We start from the raw sequence: 16,236 nt of genomic DNA on the forward strand, positions 1-16,236 counted from the left end.
TCTGGCTCCGCACCTCAGGGTGCCTCACGGGCGAGGGAGCATGTCAACAGTCATGGAGACCGCCGCTCGCCCCTCACAGGCGGTGTGGGGGCGGGACGGACGGGCGGGCGGCCTGCCCTTTACCTGTACTGCCTGACAGCCAGAGCCCCCGCGGGATGCCGAGGGAAGTCGGGCAGGTGGCTGCACAGGTACCGCTCCAAGCTCTCCTGGTCGAAGCGGTGCTGCTGCCGCACCTCGCTGGTACCCGGCTCCGCCGCCATCCCCCCCTCACTGCGCCGACAGCGTACACCCCGCGCCCGCCCACCGCTACGCTACTGACGGAGCTGCCGCGCACCCGCCCACCGCGCCGCTACGCTATTGGCGGAGCTGCCCTGCCCCGCCCCGCCCCGCCCGGCGTTGTCGCGGCAACCGGCGTCGCCTCGGTCCGTCAGGGAAAGGAGTCCCCGGCGCCGGGCCCGTGGGCTTCTCGGAGCCGGGTGGCTTCTCCTGGAGGAAAGCGGCTCCCGGGCGGTAGTTACCGCCCCGGCTGGTACCTCCCCTCAGCCACCACTAGAGCCTGCCGGTTTCCCGCTGTCGGGAGCGGCGAGAGACCTCCGCGGTGCGGATGGGAACTCTCTGTGAGGCGTCGGTGCGAGGTGGGGAGGGCGCTCCCTGCCGCTCCCGGAAGCTGCCTCAGACGGGGAGACGTGTCGCTGCGGTGTCGCCGGTGCTGCCATGGCGGAGCCCAGCCGGATAGAGCAGCTGGAGCGGCGTGTGCGGGAGCTGGAGGAGGAGCTGGCTCGCGAGAAGGGCGGGCGGCGGGTGCCGCGGGCCCGCATCGAGACCATGAGCCCGGAGGTGACGGACTCCAACCCCTACAGGTGCGGCCGGGGGTGAGGGGGGCAGAGGGGCGTTGGGTTATGGGGAGAGGGCCAGGACTGAGAGGGACAGAGGGGCGTTGGGTTATGGGGAGAGGGCCAGGACTGAGGCACGGGCAGAGGGGCATTGGGTTAAGGGGAGAGGCCCAGGGGCTGAGGCAGCTGTGGGGTGTCAGGCGTGGGTTGGAACTGTGGGTCTGGGTAGAGAGGATATGGCATGTGGACCTGGGCTAGGCTGGGTGGAGAGCTAAGGGATGGGGCTGGGTGTGTTGAGGAGGGTGTCATGGCAACGCTGAAGGCAGGTGCTCTGTGGGCAGGAGGAGTGAGATGCTCTCCAATTTCACACCTGACTGGTTCATCGAGGTTATTTTGTATTATCTTGCTTTATGGTACAGGGGGAGAGAGAGGAAACTTTGTAAGTTTTTCCACTAAGTTGCTAATAAATAGGACAGGTGTTGGTATTACATGAGATGTTATTCCTCTAAGTTACCAATTTTAGAGTTTGTTTTAGAGAAGTCTTGAGCATCTGGGACCCCTTCTAATGCTCAGAGGTTCTGTAAATCTGATGCTTTTTTTTTTTTCAGGATTAATTGCTTTAATACAAGCTGATACTTGTACTTTCATTGATACTTTTAACGAAAAATGCAGTAGCAGGGTAAAATGTCACTTTAAAATTCTTCCAGCTATCCTTACAACCTGATATTTGCCTTTTTTTTTTAACGTTTTGTTGAAGTTAATCTAATCAAATTGATCATAAACCAGTGGAAGAGGCCTCACTGACCTGCTGCCATATGGTTCATTAAAGAAAAAAGTGTAGGCTTTCATTCTATAAATCAGGTATTTGTTTACGAAACTAATTATGGATCCTCCTGATTTCATTGACATTACTCAACCAACTGAGTAAGTATGTGACTTTCTGCAGGTTTAGTACTCCATTGCTGTTGCTAATAGGAAAGTATCTACTATCTCATTTAGACTGTATCTAGCTGGCAATCACAATTGCAGTGAAAATAGGAGGCTTGAGTTTGGTGCTTGGTGGGGTTATTCTTAAAGCAAAAGTGATTTTAAATATCTGAAAAGCAAAACTGTATCAGAAATGTAGAGAGCATTTTCTGTATAACGTTGCTGTTTCTCTTTGTAGTCGCTTGATGGCGTTAAAAAGAATGGGAATTGTCAAAGACTATGAGGTAGGATTCTACCTGCATTAAAACATTTTTGCCCTGTGAGGACCACTTTTGATATACTGATCTGTATTTTATTTCTTTCTACAGAAAATCCGTTCCTTTACGGTTGCAGTAGTAGGTGTAGGTGGAGTTGGCAGCGTGACTGCTGAAATGTTGACAAGGTGTGGCATTGGTAAGGTAATGAGAGTTTTCTTCTTCTACTCCTTCATAGAAGATGGACCAGTCTTCTTCATAAAGAGTTACATTTGATTTCATTCCATTTATTTTGCCCAAATAAAAAAGTACTGTGAAGAAAGCACTGAAGAACAGCAATTGCGTAAACATCACAAATGAAGAGTCTGTATTTTTGTTATACTGGTAAAATTGATTTACTTAGGGCTTAATCCTGTATCCTGTAGATGATTCTTGTTTGGGTGCTTGTCTTCTCTGTGCCCTTACATGAGTCCATCTATCTAACCTTCATACTGGATTATTGCAAAAGGAAAATAAAATAAAGAAAAAAGAGAGGGTAATTTGCACAGAAGATTAAGTCGTATGTTATGAAATCAAGTTGATATTCATGAAATTGAAATGCAGTAGATGTCAAACATATTTTTATCACAAACATTAGTTCCTCATGTGGCAGACTCAGAGGTAAAAATTTAGCAACAGCTAAAAATAATTTGATGTGTGTATAGCTAACAAGAACCTCCAGAGTCAATAGAACAGGATTTTTTTTTAAAAGAAGGAATTTGGGGAATGGCTTAGATATTTATATTTCCAGGCAAAGCTTGACCATTTCTCTTGGAACTTTGAGAAGTTTCTTAATACAGAGATGATGCAATTTTTTATTGCAAAGTTTATTCCCCCTTCTGAAGGAGCATCTCCTGAATACCAGCATCTTTGGCATGGAAAAGGACATTGGACAGTTGATTCAGAATTTATAATAATCAACATATCCATGTATTATGTAGGTATTTTAAGTGAATTGTTTTTGAAGAACTACATGCCAAGACAAGTGAAAGCAATTACACATTTCTAGTTAATGCCAGAACAACAAGTAGGAATGTGATAATCGAGGTGATAGTGTTCATGTAGATAGTTTATTGAATATTCTTAGTTTAGATCAAATGAATAGATTGTTTTTTATTAAGAGTGCTTTTCATGACTTAGCAAATCAGTTCCTGCTGAATGGCAGTTAGAATTCAGTCTTTCGGGTACTTATAATGTTGGTACCTTTTGTATGTGAACTGAATGGGATGGCGGGGGAGGTTGTTTGGTTGGGTTTGTTTGTTGTTTTTTTTTGTTTTAGAGTGAGTTTTGTTGTTTAAAATGGCTTGCCGTAATGCTCTGGATGCAGAGGCTTTGGAGATTCACATATATTAATACAATCTTCATTGTAGCTGCTTCTGTTTGACTATGACAAAGTGGAACTGGCAAACATGAACAGACTCTTCTTCCAACCTCATCAAGCTGGATTAAGTAAAGTGCAAGCAGCAGAGCATACTTTGAGGTATAACTTAGGGAAGTGGGTATCAACATGTATTTAGCCAGGATGCCGCTCCAGAAAACTGATGTTTCACTCTTGATCACTTGCAAAGCAGCATGATCCAATTTGATAATTTAAGTATAAAATAGTTGTGGGAATGGTTGATGCTTTAAGGGCATTTTTGTACTGGCCAAAACCTTAATGTGAGTCTACTTTTTAAGTATAGCTAATTTTGCTTAGAATTTTAGTATAAACTATGCCACTTCGATGTGTTGTGGTTTTTCTTCCTCATCTAATATGTAAATTTTTAGCAAATACGGGTGTATTGTAGACTTCAGACTGGAAGCTTAAGGCTGTAGCAACACTTTTGAAGTTAGGGAGTAGAATGCAAGTTATCATGGTATTTATTAGTATTGACTCGTATTATTTCCTCCATAAGGAATATTAATCCTGATGTTCAATTTGAAGTCCATAACTACAACATCACAACACTGGACAACTTTGAACACCTCATGGACAGAATAAGGTAAAATCTCTCAACAAAAGCATATTGTTAACTTCTGCTGTTGTGTGGTTCTATACAGCCTCACATTTTTATCGTTGGGGTCTTTTTTCAGTTTCATGACTTCCAATCAAAAATCACTGGGAGATATGTACATATGAAGACATTTCTGCCTAGACCTTTTTCTCTGGAGTTGGCATTTATTTCTACTGTTACATTGTTATATTAGTGCATCTTTAGATTTCCAACCAATACTGCAGGTATTACAGGATTTTCACATTATATAAAACAGATCAGATCATATTTTGACTGCTCCAGAGGAGTAGCTTCAGATATGCTTTATAGAATGAAAAAAGAAAATAGTTATTAGTAGGTCTCACAGAGAAGTTCTGAAATAACTTTTCCCATTTGCAGTAATATTGTACAAAGACACAGTTATCCAATACTTTGTACTGTGAGTGTATACTATATAAAACCTCTTTTAATCTATCTAAAATGCCCATGTATTTAAATCCCAGTTTCAGCATGCTGTTGTTTCTACTGTAGATCTAAGACACTAGTTGTATCCTGTTCTGCATTTGCACAAGTTTTGTTAGGAATACACTTCCCATGTGTTCTGTACTCTAAGGAAGCACGTTAATTGCCATGTTGGTATTTTGTCCTGCCACCAATTACATGCAGACTTCTGATACTTATTTCAGTAATGGTGCACTAGAGGAAGGGAAGCCCGTTGATCTTGTTCTAAGCTGCGTGGACAACTTTGAAGCTCGCATGGCAATTAACACGGTAAGGCCATCTAAGGCATGAGATAACGGAGGTTGATTTTCTCCAATAAATATTGTTAGAAAGTATGCGGACTAGAAAAAAGACAGGAACTTACCGAGAATCTTCTAAGAAAATCCCTCCTTGACTTAAGGAAACAGAATCTGAGCTTTTACCCTGTTCTTGTAAAACATATTTTATGTGTATAAATATAACTGTAGACTTTGAAGTTACTAGCAGCTAATGGTTAGTAAAAAAGTGTTGTAAGCCCTCTCTGTATTTCCAAATTATCCTGTTTATATAAAGGTATTATCAAAGCCTGTCACATTGAATCTTACAAACTTTTTAAAGACTGTGTTTAGCTAATTGTATACTTCATATGACTTTTTGTATACTAAAACTGTCGTCTTAGGGCTGTGTACCTAATCAAACTGATTTTCTTTATAGTAGCAACAAATGTAGGGAACGTTCCAAATGCATGGTTTTTGTTATCCATCAGCTAACCTGATCTGCAAATTGCATGCACTGGGTACACAAATACACTGCCTCCGTGCCATTAAAAGTAGTTTGAGCAATTAGATTCTGTAGTGTGCCCCTACTACCTGGATCGCTAATGCCTGTATTTGTTCAAAAGTCTCAGCTTGTCAGGAAAGCACAAAGGGTGAGCTTCAGGAAGACAACTTTTAACTTGTTCTTTGATTTGTCCTGTGACTCTGATAAAAAATTTCTATTCTACCTTTTCATGTTTGTTTTTCTGATCATAGCCTTTTTGTCTTAAAGCAGGAAGATCAATGTCTTTAACCACTCTCAATTTAAGTTTTGTGGTTTTTTTCTGCATTATACTCTGCAGTGCTGATGTGTGTGTTTCTGTTTATAAGGCTTGCAATGAACTTGGACAAATCTGGATGGAATCCGGAGTGAGTGAAAATGCAGTGTCAGGACATATACAGCTGATCATACCTGGTGAATCTGCTTGTTTCGCGGTATGCAGTGCTCTGCTGAATTTTTTGTTTGTCTTTCTTTTAAAGAAGAATGGGAATGGCAAGGTTTTTTAACACTTTCTTTTAAAACTGAATTTCTTTATTTCCTCTCAGTGTGCTCCTCCGCTTGTAGTTGCTGCAAATATTGATGAGAAAACTTTAAAACGAGAAGGAGTTTGTGCAGCTAGTCTTCCTACAACTATGGGTGTTGTGGCAGGAATTCTCGTACAAAATGTTCTGAAGTAAGTGACTGAGTTGCGGCTATTCAATGTACAGCACCGTAAGAGAAAGAAACCCGAAGGAAGATTTCATAATGATGGGTCTGGTGGTTCTTACATATTTGTGGCCCGTTTCCTAAAGGTATTGGCATCATTGGATAGGGCTGAAACATACACTGCTTTTGTCACTGGTGTATTTAGTTTGGAGCTGCTGTTTTTAATAGAACTTCTCAGGGATAACGAAAAGTCTTCAGTTTTCTTAAGAATTTCTCTTACTGCATACAGACACACTTTTTTTTCCACCCCGTTCGTTATGCATTTAAAGGTACTCCCATTTGACATACACAAAAATGCTGCAGTGATGACTTTTCTTTGAAACTTTCTACATGGACAAAGAATAAATAATTTCTCTTGCAGTGTTTGCATTCCAAAAACCTGAGGTGAATTAAAAACAGTTATATAGCAGTATGACATGTGACATAATAAAATATGACTCCAATTGCTAAAAGAACTGCATGTATCAGCAAGGAAAATTTTTTTAACAACTTTGTACTTGGTTTCAAAAGCATGCGCCGTCTTTTACAAGCATCTGTGAGAACAAGATCTTATTTAGCCTGTTTTTAGCCTTAGCGTGGTTATGTCAGTTATCCAAAAATTTCTGTTTACAAAGAATAAAAGTACTGTTTGCCAGCATGCCTACAAAAAACAAAACTCCATTTTCAGCTGTGCAGAGAGGTATTATATAAAATTGCATAGCAACATGTGTTTTTTCTTTAATGAAGAATGCAAACATTGCAGCTTAATTTAAATCTTTATTTTCATTGCCAATCTGACCCTACAGTAAAGATGATTAAACTGGTTCTGATTAGCTGTTGAAAACTTTCTCATTGTAAGTGGGATCTGAGTGCTTCAAGGAATAGATTAAGGCACTTACATACTACTCTGAATGTATTTTTTCTGAGACGCCACAAGAGGACTGGGTTCTATGCTGATACAATTACACTGTTGTCGGGTGACTACACCTTATTTTAAGACAATTAGAGTAACTTATTACAACTCACTGGTGTGAAAGTGTATTCTAAAAGTTCTTTGAAGAAAAATTATTCCTTGAGCAACTGAATTTTTAGGTTTGCACCTGTATATAAGGGCCTGCTTTCTCTGTTTGTGCTTCTAGATACCTGTTAAATTTTGGTACTGTGAGTTATTATCTTGGTTACAATGCGATGCAGGATTTCTTTCCAACTATGTCTATGAAGCCAAACCCACAATGTAGTGACCAAAATTGCAGAAAACAGCAAGAAAATTATAAGGTAAAAATGTTTTGTTTAGTTTTGTTTTTTCCTTTCTTTAAGTCTTAAGAACAAAGCAAGCTACAGCTCTGTAGTAAAAGAAAACTTTCATCGCTACTCCCGTTTTCGGCAGCCTTGTCTTCAGATCCTTGCATGTTTCTAACAATACAATATTTTGAGTTATCTTAAAGCAAAGGGTAGGCAGACTGGCTTGCATTCCGTTAGATAATATTTTATTCCTGCACTAATTGCTCAAACTTTCTGGCAGTCCTATTTTTGACTGTTAATGGGTTGGGTTTTTTTTAACTTGCAGGTATTCTGCCTTTTTATGCCTAACAAAGTTCTAAATGGTGACTGCGGTTCTTAAATATTAAGTGTGAATATTGGATTTGATTTTCTTTGCTGTTGTTGAAAATTGACTATTACATATAGTATATTTTTAAATTTTTTTGTGTTTTTCCTTTAGAAAAAAGAAGCCGCGAGACCAAAAGATGAAGTAATTGAACAGGAAGAAGAAATAGTACACGAAGACAATGACTGGGGTAAGTAATCAACTGGAGACAGAAAAGATGTTCCCAGTACCGAGATTCAATTGAAGTCTTTGTTTTGGGTGAACATGCTGTAGGGGTATATCATAGAATCATAGAATCATAGGGTTGGAAGGGACCTCTGGAGATCATCTAGTCCAACCCCCCTGCCAGAGCAGGGTCACCTAGAGCAGGTTACACAGGAACACGTCCAGGTGGGTTTTGACTGTCTCCAGAGATGGAGACTCCACCACCTCTCTGGGCAGCCTGTTCCAGTGCTCTGCCACCCTCAGGGTAAAGAAGTTCCTCCTCATGTTTAGGTGGAACTTCCTATGTTCCAGTTTGTGCCCATTGCCTCTTGTCCTGTCCCCGGGCACCACTGAAAAGAGCCTCGCCCCATCGTCCTGACACCCACCCTTTAAGTATTTATAAGCGTTGATAAGGTCACCCCTCAGACGTCTTTTTTCCAGACTGAAGAGACCCAAATCCCTCAGCCTTTCCTCATAAGAGAGGTGTTCCAGTCCCCTAATCATCCTCGTAGCCCTCCGCTGCACCCTTTCCAGCAGTTCCCTGTCCCTCTTGAACCGGGGAGCCCAGAACTGGACACAGTACTCCAGGTGCGGCCTCACCAAGGCAGAGTAGAGGGGGAGGATGACCTCCCTTGACCTGCTGGCCACGCTCCTCTTGATGCACCCCAGGATGCCATTGGCCTTCTTGGCCACAAGGGCACATTGCTGGCTCATGGTCGTCCTGTTGTCCACCAGGACTCCCAGGTCTCTTTCCACAGAGCTGCTCTCCAGCAGGTCAGCCCCCAACCTGTACTGCTGCATGGGGTTATTCCTCCCCAGGTGCAGCACCCTACACTTGCCCTTGTATCGGCTTTTTATGGTTCCTATTTTTTGTAACTTAGACGGTGTAATCACTGCTGGCTTCTCACAGGTTTTGCCAGTAATGTTATCGCAACTTGATGATGTATTTTTAGTGTAATGTGCAGGTTTTAGGCTCAAAATGTAACTGCATTTAAATAGAAAACTTTCTCAGAAGATAGTCTGAAAGATGCAAGAAGATGTATTCACTGTGTGTTGCTCTTAAATAATGTCACTAAAGAGCATTTGTCACTTCCATAACCACTGTGCTAAGGCATCCCATGGATTTTTATATTCCTTTGAGAGCTTTAAATTAGAAGGAATTTTCTTAAGGAGTGGTAAGCGCATTTTATGTAACCATTTCAAGAATGGATATGTATGCTCTATCTATTACATGATATGGAAAATAATCTTAGCTTACCATTGGGAGAAGTGTCCTCACAATAAGACTTAAACAGTAAGGACTAGGAAGTCCTGTAAGAGAGGCATCATTCTTGTTCATAAGTTATCTGTATAGAATTATTTCATATATTGTAAAGGGAAGATATTTTGTATCAATAATGGATTGAAGTAGTTGAAATCAAAGGTGTTTCGACTTTTAATTTTTTCTTATTTCAGAGAAGTAACTGCAGTTTTCCTTTTACTGTGATGACATAGTGATTAAAGAACTCTTTCTTGTAATGTTTAATGGAGTTCTTGATTCCCTTTCATGCAAAGGCATTGAATTAGTATCAGAAATTTCAGAAGATGAGCTGAAGGCTGCTTCTGGCCCAGTACCTGAGCTTCCTGAGGGAATTACTGTAGCGTATACTATCCCAAACAAGGTAATGTATTTATTCTTTATGAATTTTTGAAAAACATGTTGTAGATTAAATTTATAATACCATCCAGTTTGGTTACCCTTTAAACTTAAACAAAATTCTGTCTGGAACAATTCCAGTAAAACTGTACCTCAGTACCTCCAATTGGTGCCTTCTATGGTCCAGTTTTATGTTTCTATGAAATATATTTCCTTAAGTGTGGATGCTGGTGTGAATGTAGTTTTGAGGTGATAGAACTGAATGTCTTTGGAGGGGCAGGCGAGGGAAAACAATGAATTTCTCAGTTGATATTTGGGTGACTAATTAACTTTTACCTTATTTATCTTGTAAAAGCTGAACGTAGTCAAAGAGCAATTAGGGTAGCTGGAGAACACAGAACCTGTGTGTCCTAGTCAGAATAGTTTACAATTTAAACTTATGCTCACTTAGGCCTAATGTTGCAATTGAGTGTTTGGTTCTAGGAAAATGCTGTGGTATAATTGCAATAAAACCTATTTGTGGGGGGTTTTTGTTTGCTATTTTTGTTGCTAACCATTTCTTCTTGCTCTTAATAGGAAGAGAATCTGATAACTGAGGAAACGGTGGCGGAGTCTGAAGAAAGCCTAGAAGAACTCATGGCCAAAATGAGAAACATGTAGCAAAACAAATATTAAGTATAGCTTTTGGGAGTCTCAACTGACACAGGATTTTGAGAATACCAGGCTACTTCTACTTTTTTTTTTTCCTTTTTACCTCCACTGAAGCTTATCTTTACATTTCTGATGAAATGGAACTGTTACAGGGGCAGGAAGGAAACAGAATTACCTTCTTTATGTGCTGATGTCTTTATGTCTTTAACATATGAAGTTGTGCTACTGTAAATTTTAATTTCTCAGCATTGCTACTGCTGATTAATTCTCTCAGCATTCTACTGAACATCTACAGGTGTTCAGTAGAAAATAAAAGGAGATGGATAAACTAAAAGAAGCAGGCATAGCACGTTACATGCAATATCATGTCATGAGAGCAGTACGTAGTGTAGAAGAACTGAAAGATGAAATCTGCTGGAGCAGATTGAACAGGTGAAGGGCAGATGATGGTGCCTCACTGGTATTGCTGCTCCTGATTTTCCATGCACTTGTACACATCATTGGTCACCGGTCTCTATAAATTCATGGCATGGATCATGCTGTGGTTACTTTTTCTGAGTAAACAGAACATTTCAGCCTTTTCATCCGCCTTAAATATCTCTGGGATTGATTTATTTTATTGTTTTAAACTTCTCTGGTTTTATCCATGTTTTACTACTGCTTGTTCTTAAATAGCTGCCTATGTGTTTTGTGTGTGATAATGATTTGAGTATGCTGCAACAAGGCAGTGTCTTTTGTTAGTAGGCAATTATGCTAGGAGACTGGGTATTAGCATGCCACTGGTTCAGCTGGCAGATGCTTTTCAGGACAAAATCTGTAATAATTCCTAGCAACGTTGGAAAGAACAGGAGATGTTGTCTATGTCTTTGGAAAATCTAAATATTGTATTTTTTTGGTTTTTAAAAGTTTAGCTATAATTTGGATCCATCCCCATCATATGGGCTATATTAAGGAATATACTTAATCTGAGTTTGCATAGGAAGCCTTCTGAAATTAGATGTTCTAACATTTCTTTAGTGTTGCAGATATCTTCAGTGGAGTAGCTGAGCTATTGTATTTGTCTTGTAAATACTAGTACATAATACTAGTACAATAGTATTACCTTTTAAATTATCATGTGTTAAACAGACCTGTAAATGTACACAACCTGTAGTGCGCCAGTACCCTGCAGAACTGGAAGGATAAATTTCAAGTATTTTAACTGCTTTGGGCGTCTGATCCAGAACTTGATCATGATTTAGATTTGACTTAGAAGAATGTAAATTTAAGCCTTCCGCAGTATAATACAAATATTTCCAACTTGAGCTGTTCAAAGAACCTTTCCGCAGCATGATGCAGCCAACACGGAAACAGCTAGTAAGGGTAGTGGCAGTATCTAATCAACATGTGAAAAGACAGTAATACGGTGGAGGTGCTTCTGTTTCTTAGGGCAGCTGAATGAATACATAGTTATAACCGTTGCTTAGAAATTAAACATTTTCTAAGCTTCAAAATCTGTTTCCTCCACAGCTGACACTAGATTATGTTGTTTACGTAAAAATCATCTCTGAAGCTAGTGAGGGAGCTTTTGGGTGGATTTTGTATGCAGTACATTATACTGTAAAATGGAAGATTTTATTTTTGGTTGAGTTCAGTTTTGGAGAAAACAGATTTTAGAAATGAACTGTAAAGAGGGAAAGGAAATAGAACAATTAGATCATTAAAAAAGTACATACTTGAATCTGTGTCACTAGGTCTACATTAGCTTGATCCAAGCGTCAATTTAAGTGTTACTTATGTTTCTCTGTGGCTTTACGTTTCTGTTGGGAACAAAAGTGAGGCACAAACCAGGCTCTGGAGATTCTGAGGCAAATGGTTGATTCGTTTCTACAACAGCTCCATTAACCTTGACTCTTAGCAGCTGTGTCAGCCAAACAGTTATCACATGATTGACAGCTTTACAAGAGGCAACTGTTTACCATTTTAATTTATGTACAATTTTATGAGCAAATTAATACACTTTTTTGTATACAGAGTACACAAAATGGTTCTCCTGTTACTTTCAGACTTCCAACTTGTATATACAAGAAGAATTTGAAGTAATGAGAAAATACTTTGAGAAGAGTATATGTGCCAATGGTTAAAATTATTTAAAAGTAAACAGCATCAAGAAAAGCAACTTCAAGGATAATTTTTTAATTAAAAAGACATTTACAACTATAATCTACTCTGACTGTAAAACCTAATGGAAAATGAACTAACAAATTAAAGCCTATTGCAATGGTTCAGTCCAGTTTTGTTTATTTGGCAATCTTATAAAAGAAGCTTTCAGCGGATATAGTGTTTCAATCATGAATGTTATTGAGATGTTGACATTCCAACTGTTGATTAAATGATTAAATCTCCATTGAAACTGCTGACACTCTGTTTTGAGGTGGAGTCTTCCTACACAGAAGTATTACTAGGCATACACCAGATATACAAATGACTTTTTTTAATGTCCATGAGGTACAGATACATGAACAACTATCTTAAGAGCGCTATGACTATAGCTGCGGGAGCTTACAGTCAACATGCGGCCTGCAAGACCCTCCACTATTACTCAAGATCTTGTTTCATTTTCTGTAGATCAGGGATTTTTGTTCAGGTTGAGAGGGTAAGCTACTGTTTCCTCACCATCTCTGCTAACGGACCATGGATGGTTGGCATCTGCCACTTTTCAGGGATTGATCTTTTTTCTTCCAAAAGCAGCCGCCCAACCTATGAGTAAGTTGAAGAGAAGTGACGCAAGGGAAGAAGAGTAACAGTTCAGAACTGGAAATCACAAAATGGGGAAAGTCTGATGCAACCCTGAAGGCTTAGAAAGTAGCTTCTTATTTAAGCCAGCAACATTAAGGAAAACTATTTAAGAGAGCAAGATGTATCATTATACATGCTAAAATCAGAACAGACAGCTGATAAGTCATAGCACTGTCTTTAGAGGAGGGAATTAACAGGTCTGAGAAGAGCAGGCAACAAACACACAAGCTGAGAAGGCTGAGGTTTTGGGGTGTGGTGGTTTGGGTTTTTTTGGTTTGTTTGATTTGTTTGGGTTTTTTTCCTTTCACCTCTCTCCTTAATCAGTACCGGTCCTGCAAAGAAACTTCCCAATTTTCAAAACTTTTCAAGGTTATTAAGAAATACAAGAGGCAGGTAGATTTGATTAGCATCTCTTTATCTGATGACAAACTATTTTGCATCACTAGGTTTTTCCAGGTAGTACAAGCATTCTTGTATTTTACAGGGTTCAATGAGATAAATAATGAAAGTAGCGCTAAAGGGTTAACAACAGGGAACCTGGTCCGATTCCTCACTGGAAGTATTTTTAGTGAATACAGTTGAATCTGACAACAGCTTTAACTGTAGATGATGATATAGTTAGATATATTAGTTTCCCGAGGACGCCAATTATTTTTGCACAAGTCCCTTGAATGTGAGTTTGCCAAAAGCTGAAATCACCCTGCAGGTGAAACTTTGGGTGGAACAGTATTTTGACTTTTTCAAAATTACTCTCTCTTTAGAAAAAACTTTAAAAGCTTTTGAAAAGGCAGAAAGCGCTAACAAAACAAAACCACCCACGTCCTCTAAGCCAGGCTATTACAACGTAGAAATAAGAACTACCCAACAGAGTATATACAATTGGTTGAACCTAACTTGTCACAGTCCTGGCACTTAGGCTATGAGGTATCAAATCCAGATGGTTTTGGTATTAGCTATAACTTGAGCGAGTAGTTAATATACGTATCTATATACAATGAAAGAAGCTCGCTTTGTACCATACAGTCTGCAAAGTAAACATGGAAGGATTTCAAGCTTAAACATTTGTTTCCCTGTCATTCATGAAGACAGGTGTCAGTCCCAAAATAGTACATTATCCCAGAAAAAATAAGATTTTCTTAATAAGTTTATGTCTGCTTTAAAATAGCAATAGAGACTGCCTTTTCTTTGAGCAGGTTTATATCACCTTTGTCCATGTTCTAGGAAAATGTTTGGTGATAATGCACTTTTTAAGCTGAATGTATCTCCACTCGAAGAGTGTCGAGAAGTTGCTTTTCCACCTATCAACAAAGTCTCCGCTTCTTTTATTTCCATAGCTCTCTTGTAAAGTTCAGCTGCCTTCTCAAAGTCTCCGCCTTCGTAGCTTTAAAGAAGAGCAAAACAAAGTTAAAACAAGCAAATACAATAAGGCTCTCAATTAATTTTAACTGAAATGCACACCACGCTATCAACAAAAGGTACTTAAGGCTCTCTACTTTACTAATAAGTACACAAGTCCAGGATGTTTTGTTTCATCCAGTAATTTTTATAGTAATTTGCTTTTATAGGGCTAAAACATACCATCTTACCTTAGCACAGCCAAGTTTTTCAGAGTTTCCCCCACGCGAGGATGCATGTGGCCAAAGCTGTCTTCATAAATCTTTAACGCACGTTCATAAAGAGGTAAAGCTTCGACCTGCTTTTTCTTCAGATAGTAGAAAGTTTTGTTACAGATGTATATTGCATTTGCTATTCTTTTTTCCAACATAGTATCAATACATAATAGACACAAAGTCATGCATATTTAACCAAAAAGGTGTTTTGAGTTCTCAATACTGTTGGCAAATGAGGATGGTAATTGAGGTTGTCAAAGCAATTGGCTTACACTTGGAAATGCAATTCCCACTAATATTATAATAATTAGGGTCTGGACTTCCTAGGCAGTTTTGAAAATCTAAGTTCTGACCTGAAAGTTTTGAGTTACCAAATGCTCTTTAACTTTACCCAAGGCAGCTTTAATCCCCACTTAAAATCAGATATGCAGATTGCAGAAATACAGCAAACAAGAAAACAACCTACAGCTCACCCTATTGATGCTAAATAAGGAATCTGGCAAGTTGATTTCAACTCCTTTGAATCTCATGTTAGTTGCAGATGAAAAAGTCTACAGCTTTCTCAGATTTTTAGTTACAGAGAGCTGCGGTTGATCAAGGTGGGCACTCTTTATTCACAGACATAAATTTCAAAGGGTTACGTTTCCCTCCAAGTCAGCGGTGGAGCTGTGTTTCCTCATACTGTGATAACCGCCGTACCGCTGAAAATGCTGTACTCCAGCTCTAGTCTTATAAAGCACGTGGGCATTTTGAATTATCTAAAGAGCATTAGCCCAAGTGTCCTTGTAAAATACCAGGCACAGCAATTATCTGTTCCCTGCATACATTTTCCTTGCCAAATATCCTTTCAAGTTTTAAAATGGAACCTAAGAATTTGCAAGTCTCATAAGGAATCTCCCTTTTAAACATGATCAAGTTTCTTTGGTATCATTTAGGTACAAATAATAAAAAAGTCTGAGGGAGGAATAATAAACATTTCAGACATGAAAAACTTACCATCTGACAATAAAGGACAGCCAGATTCACCAAAGCAGTTGCTACACTAGGGTGTTTTGGGCCAAACGACTTCTGTCGGATTTCAACCGCTAGTTCATACAGGGGAACAGCCTTGTCCAGTTTTCCCTAGAAATAACAGGGAAAAAGTGATTCAGCTCTCCTGTGTCAAAATGGTAACAGTAAAATCTCTTTTAAACAAAAAGCCTTGGAGAAGATGTAACTGTTCCCAGAATAAGGGTTTAACTTTGGTTAATTCATAGCTATATTCTGCACAGATTGTTTATCAGGAATATTTATTAGGACCTAATTTTCCAAAATACCGAGCATATTCAATTCACAGTTAATGTGTTTCTCAGCTGTGTCTATTTCTTTCTTTTTTAATTTATTTTTTCCCCACAAGTCTCTCCTTGAGAGGGCTGTTAAAAAGAATTTTCAGTTGTCCTTTTATCCAAATAATTTTCTCCATTTGTATTTCCTTATCCTGCCACAAATGAAAGCAGAGAGCTCTTTTTTTTTTTTTTTTTTTTTTTGTCTTAAAGGGCCCAAGTTTTACTGGTGATATGGGAATGGGAATGTAGCTGCCTTAACTTTTGAGCAGTTTTCTGCTTACTGGTGGTGTTCACACCATCTTCTTTGGAACAGCCCCACAGCGTCCAATGCCATTTCAAGCGCCTGTTGCTTCTCCTTCACCATATTGAGCCTTTGGCTTCTTGACTTTGGTTTCTCTAAAATATCCGTCTCACATTCCA

General features: G+C 39.4%; 3 protein-coding genes across 6 annotated transcripts in view; 1 reads left to right on the plus strand and 2 right to left on the minus strand.

Annotated features, from left to right (window-relative positions):
• Positions 1-289, minus strand: part of ACAD11 (acyl-CoA dehydrogenase family member 11) — a 36,554-nt gene extending 36,265 nt beyond the window's left edge. For all 3 annotated transcript variants that reach the window (XM_063325308.1, XM_063325311.1, XM_063325309.1), the window contains exon 1: positions 124-289. In XM_063325308.1, the coding sequence (XP_063181378.1) occupies positions 124-260 (137 nt within the window). In that variant the 5' untranslated portion in view covers positions 261-289. The remainder of the gene's footprint in view (positions 1-123) is intronic.
• A 352-nt stretch (positions 290-641) lies between these two features.
• Positions 642-12,223, plus strand: UBA5 (ubiquitin like modifier activating enzyme 5). The gene is made up of 12 exons (XM_063325316.1): positions 642-860; positions 1,999-2,044; positions 2,129-2,218; positions 3,424-3,533; positions 3,949-4,035; positions 4,713-4,797; positions 5,652-5,756; positions 5,868-5,995; positions 7,146-7,281; positions 7,727-7,802; positions 9,371-9,477; positions 10,029-12,223. The coding sequence occupies exons 1-12, from the start codon at positions 715-717 to the stop codon at positions 10,110-10,112; spliced, it is 1,200 nt and encodes a 399-aa protein (XP_063181386.1). The 5' UTR covers positions 642-714; the 3' UTR covers positions 10,113-12,223.
• Positions 12,224-12,460: 237 nt separating this feature from the next.
• The window catches only part of NPHP3 (nephrocystin 3), a 28,110-nt gene continuing 24,334 nt past the window's right edge, over positions 12,461-16,236 (minus strand). For both annotated transcript variants that reach the window (XM_063325315.1, XM_063325314.1), the window contains 3 exons: positions 15,488-15,613; positions 14,468-14,583; positions 12,461-14,262 (listed from right to left, as the gene is read on the minus strand). In XM_063325315.1, the coding sequence (XP_063181385.1) occupies positions 14,082-14,262; positions 14,468-14,583; positions 15,488-15,613 (423 nt within the window). In that variant the 3' untranslated portion in view covers positions 12,461-14,081. The remainder of the gene's footprint in view (positions 14,263-14,467; positions 14,584-15,487; positions 15,614-16,236) is intronic.

This window comes from Chroicocephalus ridibundus, chromosome 2 (assembly GCF_963924245.1).
Source record: "Chroicocephalus ridibundus chromosome 2, bChrRid1.1, whole genome shotgun sequence".
Taxonomy (NCBI): domain Eukaryota; kingdom Metazoa; phylum Chordata; class Aves; order Charadriiformes; family Laridae; genus Chroicocephalus; species Chroicocephalus ridibundus.

What these genes read in the sequence shown, in the direction of transcription:
- UBA5 (XM_063325316.1), top strand. Translation starts at nt 715, where the DNA reads ATGGCGGAGCCCAGCCGGATAGAGCAGCTGGAGCGGCGTGTGCGGGAG. An exon ending in CAAGGTGTGGCATTGGTAAG is followed by an intron (nt 2,219 to 3,423) that starts GTAATGAGAGTT and finishes TCTTCATTGTAG; the next exon opens with CTGCTTCTGTTTGACTATGA. An exon ending in CGTATACTATCCCAAACAAG is followed by an intron (nt 9,478 to 10,028) that starts GTAATGTATTTA and finishes TGCTCTTAATAG; the next exon opens with GAAGAGAATCTGATAACTGA.